At 33.4% G+C, this 8851-nt stretch overlaps 1 protein-coding gene across 1 annotated transcript; it reads right to left on the reverse strand.

Moving 5' to 3' along the window:
• Nucleotides 1-6324: 6324 nt before the first annotated feature.
• On the reverse strand, nt 6325-7673 carry LOC110796742 (protein FAR1-RELATED SEQUENCE 5-like). The gene is made up of 2 exons (XM_056827542.1): nt 6645-7673; nt 6325-6446 (listed from the first exon to the last, which is right to left on the reverse strand). Exon 1 carries the CDS (start codon nt 7667-7669, stop codon nt 6911-6913), a length of 759 nt encoding a protein of 252 aa, XP_056683520.1. The 5' UTR covers nt 7670-7673; the 3' UTR covers nt 6325-6446; nt 6645-6910.
• Between the last annotated feature and the right edge of the window lie 1178 nt (nt 7674-8851).

Genomic DNA, 8851 nt, shown 5'->3' on the forward strand with positions numbered 1-8851 from the left:
TCCAAATAAATGCTTGAAAAGGAAAGCTAGCTTATGAAATCTAAGTCCAGATTTAAGCAAGCAATTGGGAATTAGAACTGTATTTTAGTGAAGCTAATAAGTATTTTAGTTTCATAAAATGTACATGATTCTTATAGATATATAAGAAGTTTAGTGGGAGTACATAAAACTTAATTGGTCCTATGTGTATCACACACATATCTCTCTGTTGTAAAATAACATTCAAATGCTAATGACTTAGATTTGAGATTATTCATCAATAATGGACCATGGCGAAACTTAGTACATACTGGGTATTAAGATCTATTTACAAAGATCTTATGATATTGTTTTGGATTAAGTAATGGCATTTACTAAATCAAACACGAAAGTCTCCATTGGAGATATTCGACCCATGTGAATAAATCTAAGTAAAGGATGTTTGAACTATGTATAAGCATTTACTAAGTTAAACATCAAAGAATCTAAGTAAGATTCTTAAACCTATATTATATGTCAAAGAATTTAGCTGGATTTAGTATCTACTAAAACTAGATGAGCTAAAGTTACAAGAATAGAATTCAATTGGGAATTATTCTGCAAAAGAATTTATCATGTATGATATAATATGAGGATCGCCAAAAACGTATCGTATGACTTTAGCCATGACGAACATATACCAATCTCTATTGATCTAAGTAAAGATCAACTAGATTGAGATCAAGAATACTTATGGTACTTGAAAAGGTACATAGGAATAGTTCTTGATTCAAGGAAATAAAGATATGCTAAATATTGATGCTACACGCATAAACACTGGCAAAGGATCAAGCAAGACCCTTTGGAGTTAACCATTGATAAGGACGAGCTATAGAGCATCGTGTTTTGAAATGGCAACATGGATTGGAGACCATGAGTTGTTGCGTGGGAAATTAAAATAATAATTTCTATGTTCTAAGATATAGTTGGAGAGTCTTCCACATATCTATGAACTGCTTGGATAGGTAAATCCAAACAAAGCATCACTAGCAACCTATACAGTTGAAGTAAAAGTGATTATTGCCTAAGAAGCAATAAAACAGGGTTGTTTAAAGTTCTTCACTGAACTTGGGTAGATCACCTATCTGCTGGCTTGATGGTTCTTCATTGAAAAATGCGTAGAACCACTCTTGAAGCAAGAAAAACGTCTGCTAACTTGATGGTTCTTCATTGCAAAATGAGTAAAACCACCATCGAAGTAAGAAAGACTAGATCACATAATAAACAAACTCGAAAAGATCTTATCATCATATCTCGAAGAACATTCGATGAAAAGGATATTAAGATTGGCAAAGCATGATAACTAAACCTATGCAACAAGTGAGAAGCAACACTCACGTTGTAGCACTGGAAATCAAGCATAGCTTTGAATTCCATGAATTGTTTTAGAAGATGGGTTTGAGGCCCATGGTTATAAAACATTTGGGTTGAACATTTATCATATATGAAATGTATTTTCATATTCCATTTAATCTTGGTTTAGTATTAAATGATGAGTCCCTTCAATTTGACGATATATTCAAGATAGACTGTCAGGACCAGTCCTGTGACTAAGAAATGTCTATCAAGTGAACTTGAATGTCAAAGGTTGAAAATGGTCCCTAGTCGGAGTTTTCTGTAAAATTGGACGCATAGAAAACGTTAGACGATTAGAATGCAAGATGACTAGTAGTTCTGTTTCTTGAACTATGTGGACATGGCAATGTCATAATCATTTGCATAGATACTTACTTTGGGAAGACTAGTATCGGACAAGACCTATGAAACTTTACTGTAAGAGATGAAAATCTGTCATGAGTAAATTTCATTAAATTATTAGACACTAAATCCTCAATACCTGAGTGATTTGAGATTACTTGTTTGAGAACTGGTTGCTTTGACGTTGACCAACCGTCGCACCGTAAAAGGAGGCTATAAAGGCAACGCTCAGGTAATCACCTATCAAACGAAGTCTAATCTCAAGATCGCAAGATTGGGATTGTCCTCCCATAAATCGGGATGAGATGCTTAAAAGTTGTACAAGGCCACTCGGAGAGCTAGAAACTGTGAAATGCATGGCCGTGCTCGGATGAATCATAGGCTATGATTATCTGTTTATTTGATCAGTTGAACTCTGAAACCGAGGAACACCTCTGGACGTAATAAGGATGACAACTCTTACCTTATGTTCAAGAGCAAGCATCGAGCGACAAAGGAATTAGGAAATGCACACTTGTCCCTAAGGACAAGTGGGAGACTGAAGGAAATAATGCCCTTGGTCCAAGTATGCATTCTATGTTAAGTCTAATAAATGCGGTTCAGTATTAATTAACAAGTTAATAATTCAGTGAGATCAAGTGAGCTGAATGCCTAGCTAGAGGCCGCTTCAGTTCAAGTGGAATTAATGATATTAATCCACAGCTTACTCTTGACTGAACCCGTAGGGTCACACAAATAGTACGTAAACGGATCAAGTATTTAATGGCATTAAATACTCCATCTATGAATATTCGGAACCGACGGATCTTGGTTTCAGTGGGAGCTAAGATCGTCACAGGCAAGAAATGAATACTCCGGAAACGATGATATTGCCGGAAACGGAAATATGGATCGTATCGGAAATATAAATATTATCCAAGTCGTAGATGTTGCCGGAAACGGAAACATGGTACGTATCGGAAAATATTATCGGAAATGGAAATATTACCAGAATCGGAAATATTGCCGGAAACGGAAATATTGTCAGAATCGGAAATATTACCGGAATCGGAAAATAATTCCGGAAACGGAAATATTAAATATTTGTTCGAAACGGAAATTAATTCCGGAATCGGAAATATTAAATATTGTTCGTATCGGAAATGAATTCCAGAATCGGAAAATTTAATCGGAAGCGCATCGTACGAATAAGCATCGGACGAGGCCTGCCGGACGAGGCCCAGCACGAAGCCAGGCCATCGCCCAGCAAGCCAAGCGCGCCGCACAAACAGCCACGCCAGGCCCAGCGCAAGGCCAGGCCCAGCAGGCTGCGCGCAGCGCGCAGCGCGCACAGCGCGCACAGCACGCGCAGCACGCAGCACGCGCGGGCGCTGAGTGGGCTGCTGCTCGCGCGCACGCATGGGGCCCATCGTGGCTGCCGTGCGTGTGTGTGCAAGTGTTTGTGTTCGTGCACGTTTCCTAAAACATGCAGAGTTCGGTTAATGATTAAATTCCTAATTCTATTTGATAAATTAATTAAATTAGAGTTCTTGTAGGATTCTAGGTTTAATTAATTTGTATCTGAATAGGATTTCGATTCCCTTTCCATACCGCTATAAATATGAGGCTAGGGCTCACAATTTATAACACAAGTTTCAAAGTATTCAAAGTGAGTTTTTGAGAGAAAAATTCAGTCACACATTTGCCTATAAAGTGCCGAAAATAATAGTACCTTAAGGGCGATTCTAGTTGGTCAATCTTAAGGCGGATCCGGACGTGCTGTGGACTATCTACGGAGGGACGACACTTGGAGTCCTAAAGACTTGTTCTTGTTCGGTTCGGGCGCAGCTAGGGAAGACACGCAACAAAGAGTATGCATCTAATCTATGCTAAATGATTATGTGTAAATAATATGTTTTCCTGGGTTTATGGTTTTTCCGCATGATTTATGAATTGTCATATGTATCATAACCTAACAGATTTTTAGTACAATGTAAAGTAAATATTTGGGTATTTTGGTGGTTTGTTCAAAAACATATGACTTAGTGTTCATTTCTTTTATGTTTAATATTCAGTTTCCTTTGCAGTATTGAATTAAATGCACAACAAAATTTGCAACTCAATAATGCATACAATATAAATATTTATTAACTGCTTGATTTTATGAAAATTATATATAAAGATTAATATCGTTAAACAATGTTCATTGAGAAAATAAGTAATAATCAATATGAAAATTACTAATATTCATTGTATTTCAATATAATGTTCAATTTTAAAATTACTAATATTCATTGTATTTCAATAAAATGTTCATTTTAGAAATACTTAATGCTCAAAATTTTCATATAGAATATTCACTTTGAAATTCGTATTGTTCAAAATCTTTAAATAGAAAACACATTGACAAATGTGTATTGTTCAAAATCAAAAGTAGATAATGTTGAATATATTTGACTAAAATGTTCATAAACTTCAGAAGGATGTCTTGAAAAAACATAAAATAAATTCAAACATAAAATATTGTGAAAAATAGTGATGATCAAAATGTTTGACCTCAATATTCATTCTATTAAAACTAAATGTTCAAACACAATAAGAGCACGTACTACCTTACCTAAATGTTCATTCTATTTAAAATAAATGATCAAAACGTTTGACCTCAATGATCATTCTATTTAAACTAAATGTTCAGTACAAATAAATGCACGTACAAATTTTCAACTCAATAATCAATAGTTACTAAATCCTTGACTTTTAATGGCTTTTTCAGCAGCCATTGATTCATCAAAAAGAGCTAAAAAAGCATCATACTTAAATTTCTAATAAGCTTGATCATTAGCAGATTGATGAGATCCTTTAGTACCCAACGGAGGTTTAGTAACCAATGAAACTTTAGGTCCTTGAACCTTATATCCAACTTGAGTAATTTTTTCAGCCTGAATAGATCCTTGAACTTTAGGTACTACTTGAATAATTTCTGAAGCATGAACAGGTCCTTGAACTTTACCTTCAGTAACAGATGGAGCTTTAGTAACAGATGAAACTTTAGTAACCATTGGTGATGGTGAAAGTCCCAAGTCAAATGCACTCTTGATATCATACTCAAATCTCTGCTGATCCTTTTTTGCTTTAGTAGCTGATGTTCCTTTAGTAGCCAATGGTGCTTTATTAACCGATGGTGCTTTAATAGCCGATGGTGCTTTAGTAGCCAATAATGCATTAACTTTTGTACATGCATCGGTTTTAGTACTTCCATGAACATATGAATCATTTAAGGTTTCATTTGTTGAATTGTTTTCCTAAAATTGACACAAAATGTAAAGACATTCAAAAACAGAAATTTAAATATTCATTTTAAAGAATTAAATATTACTATCTACCTTGTCCGATGATTCTACATTTTTATCAACAACACCACCTCTTCTAAAATATTTTGGAGGCGGCTTCGGAAAAGAAGCATCAACCTGAAAAATTAATAGTGATCATTTATCAGATAATAATGTTAATATATTTATAACTAAATGATCAAACTTTGCAAGGATAACAACCTGAAATAGTGAAGGATCTAGTACAACTAGATCAGATGAGTCATTAAGAGAATTAGAGAAAATCACAGGAGCACCAACTTCATCCAACTCCTGCAAAAACCAAGCAAAAAAAAACAAAAAAAAGAATGTTCAATTAGTTATGTGCAAATGATCAATTTATAAAACATATATGTTCAATATTAATAAATATTTACCATGACTGCAGATTGAGCCTTAAACCTTGTTGCATCTGTAAATATTGCTTTTCTCTTCCTCCAATTCCCTTTAGCTTTATTGTAGATTTTCTCAACTGTACTCTTCAATCTGTCATTCCTCTCACCTTTTTTCCTTAAATTCTGTGGGTTTTTTACTAAGGGCACAAAGATATCTTCACCCTCTTTAGGATCAGAAAAATCAATTGTACCCCTAATACTCTCCACTTTTTCTTTTAAAAGACCAAAGGCAGAATCAACCTCAGCCCTAGCTTGAAGAGAATCTTGACTAGACATAACAAGCTTAACAAAATTCCTAAGGGTTTGTGCCCTCCAAACAAAATCCGCAACTATATTGGACTTTTCACCATCATCTTCAACCAAATGACTGCACATAGCCGCTTTTGTCCACCTCTTCAATATATAGAGATTGGGAATCTCTGGGACACAATGCACATGATAAACACGAAGCGCATGAGAACATAAAAAACCCATTTCAGTAAAATACTGACAAGTACAATCCACTGCAAAAGTCTCTTGGTTAAACTGAACTTCATGTTTAATCAAGTCTTTTTTAGGCCTCCACACATAATAACTTTTCTCTGTAGCTGTGTTTCCGCGTTTTTCTTCTTGAGAACATGCCATACCTTTAAGAAATTGTTCTTCAAACAAAACATATGCTTCTATAGTGTAAATCTTTCTCGCATGAAGAAGAATTCCGCAATTTGCAGCTGCAACTTCTGGTCTACCTTTCCAATTTCTGTAGTCATGACCATTCTCTTTGCTCCTCCACTCAGAAATAACATCCAAAAAAACATGATAAAAATCACATAAGCCTTGTGTCTTATCAAGTCGATGGAAAACTGACTTGTTGGTAGTTTCACAACGCTGTGATGATAACACACCACCAGACCAATAGTTCTTAGAATAAGCAGGACACCACATCTCTCTGATTGTATATAAATTCTTCAACCATGGATTTTCAACGCATTTATAGTGAGTCAACATTCTGAAAAACAAAATGTTCAATATAAAAATCAAATTTGTTCATCAGAATATACCTATTTGTTCAGAATCAGAAAAAGCATATAACTTGGTAATAACATGAAATAATAAAATGTTCATTTCTTTATAAGTAAATATTCATAAGATTACAAGTACATATTATTTATTAATTTGAAGTAAATAAGTAATACAAATTAATTACCTTGGCCAATGATATTCAAATTCAGCAGCAGTTTCACAATACTTCAGAAGATAATTGAATATGTCAGAAAAACCATCTAAAGCTCTATACTGCCCAATATGCTTCTTTGAATTCTCCCCAATATGCCACGTACATAATCTATGTCTAGTATCTGGAAAAACATTCCTTATCCCAGCAGCAATGGATGGAGCTTGGTCTGTCATAATGGTTATTGGAGGATTTCCACCCATTGATGTAAGGAAAGTTTGAAAAAGCCAATTAAAAGATTATGTTTTTTCATTGATAACAAAACCCATTCCAAACATAACATTATTAGCATGATGGTTCATACCAACAAAAGGAGCACAAATCATATCATATTTATTGGTCCTATAAGTAGTATCAAAAACCAATAAATCCCCAAAATAATCATAATCTCTCTTCATCCTACCATCACGCCAAAAGAAACTTAAAAGTCCATCTTCTTCACTAAGCTCAAAGTCATAATAAAAACCTTCTTCACTGGAATTTCTCTGAGCAAAATACTTGATTAACTGATGACAGTCATGACCTTCAAGTTTATTAGCTTTTGCACGTGATAAAGCATTATAAGCATCACTAGCTGTAAAACCAACCATAGGAGATCCGCCTACTTCTTTCCTCAAAACCCTCAAGGTATCAGACACTTTAACACCACTAGCTTTTAAAGTAGACATAAAGTAAAGAGCCTCCTTACTAACCTTCCTTTGTGATCTTATCAAATGCCTCTTATTTAGAGGAACCATAGCATGATTATGAATCATATTATGATTCACAACCGTCCACACACCATCCTTACCAATAGAAAACTGAACAAAAGCAGTACACCCAGTACGCGTATCCAATCTAGCATAAGACCTTGTTCTCTTCCTTTTTTCATCTTTAACCCCTTCGCAGCTACACAAGAACCGTTTCATAGTATAAAGTTCACTGTTTTGACGTTTCCGACCTTTCCCAACCCTAATACCAAAACCTTTACTAAAAGCATATTCATTATACAAAATCATAAGCTTCGTCTTCATTTTTAGCTTCCTTCATCATTAACATAGATTCTGACCCTTCAACAAAAGACTTACTTCCTTATTCATTGCGAATGGAAGAAATGTTCAATGTTAAATTAGGGATTGTTCAATGTTAATATTGTGAATGATCAATTTCAATAATAACTAACATTTTGAAATTTTAAATGTTCAATATCCTTAAATAAAATGTTCAATATTAAAATAATAATGTTAAAAATATTAAAATAGAATGTCCATGTTTAAATAGGTGTTGTTCAATGTACTTAAGTAAAATGTTCATTACGAACATAGGTAATATTAAAAATATTAAATAAAATGTTCATTGTAAAATAGATAATGATCAATAAATCTTAATAGAAAGTTCAATATAATACAATAGAATGTTCATTATCTAAATAAAAAAGACACAATACATTTCAATGCAATGTTCATTACTAATATACGTAACATTCAAAGTCATTAAATAAAATGTTCATTATTATTGTAGACAATATTCAATTTCCTTGAACTGAATATTCATAATTTGTTAAGAATGTCATAACTAAACAATGAACAATTTTTTCTTTTAGGACAGAACAATTCAAAAATTCATAACATAATATGTATTTTTATCAAAATATATAATGTTCATAAGATCTGAGCTAAAAATTCATTAACATTATATACATTAATAATAAATAAAATTATGAATAAAAATCGAACAAAAAACTAACGTACAATTGCAAAAAAATAAGAAATTCTGCAGAAAACCAAAACAAAGATACAAATCAAAATCAAAATATCCAGCGAAAACACGAAAAATAATAAAATTCTAAACACATTTTATCCAAAATCAAAATATAAAATCGAAAACAATCAAAACCAAAAACATTGAAATCAAAACAAATAAATGAAAATAATAAAAATGTAAACTTACATTCTGACATCAATGTACTTAAAATTCCAGAATTAGATTCGAAAAGAGTTTCAGAATTATCCATAACTGCGAGCTCCATCGAAACAAAGGAGAGAGAAAATAGGAGAGAGAAAAAATTGAAATAAACCCTAAGAACAAAAATTGCGCAACTTGAAGAAGAAGTAACAAAAAAAAAAGTTAGGAAACTTAGGAAAAAGATGCTGAACGACATCGTTTTCGGGTGGTACAGCCAGCGCTGGCTGTACCCGCAT

Source organism: Spinacia oleracea, chromosome 4, assembly GCF_020520425.1.
Source record: "Spinacia oleracea cultivar Varoflay chromosome 4, BTI_SOV_V1, whole genome shotgun sequence".
NCBI lineage: Eukaryota > Viridiplantae > Streptophyta > Magnoliopsida > Caryophyllales > Amaranthaceae > Spinacia > Spinacia oleracea.

Bases quoted from the DNA above. Each gene is read 5' to 3' on its own strand.
- LOC110796742 (XM_056827542.1), bottom strand. From the start codon at position 7,669: ATGATTTTGTATAATGAATATGCTTTTAGTAAAGGTTTTGGTATTAGG.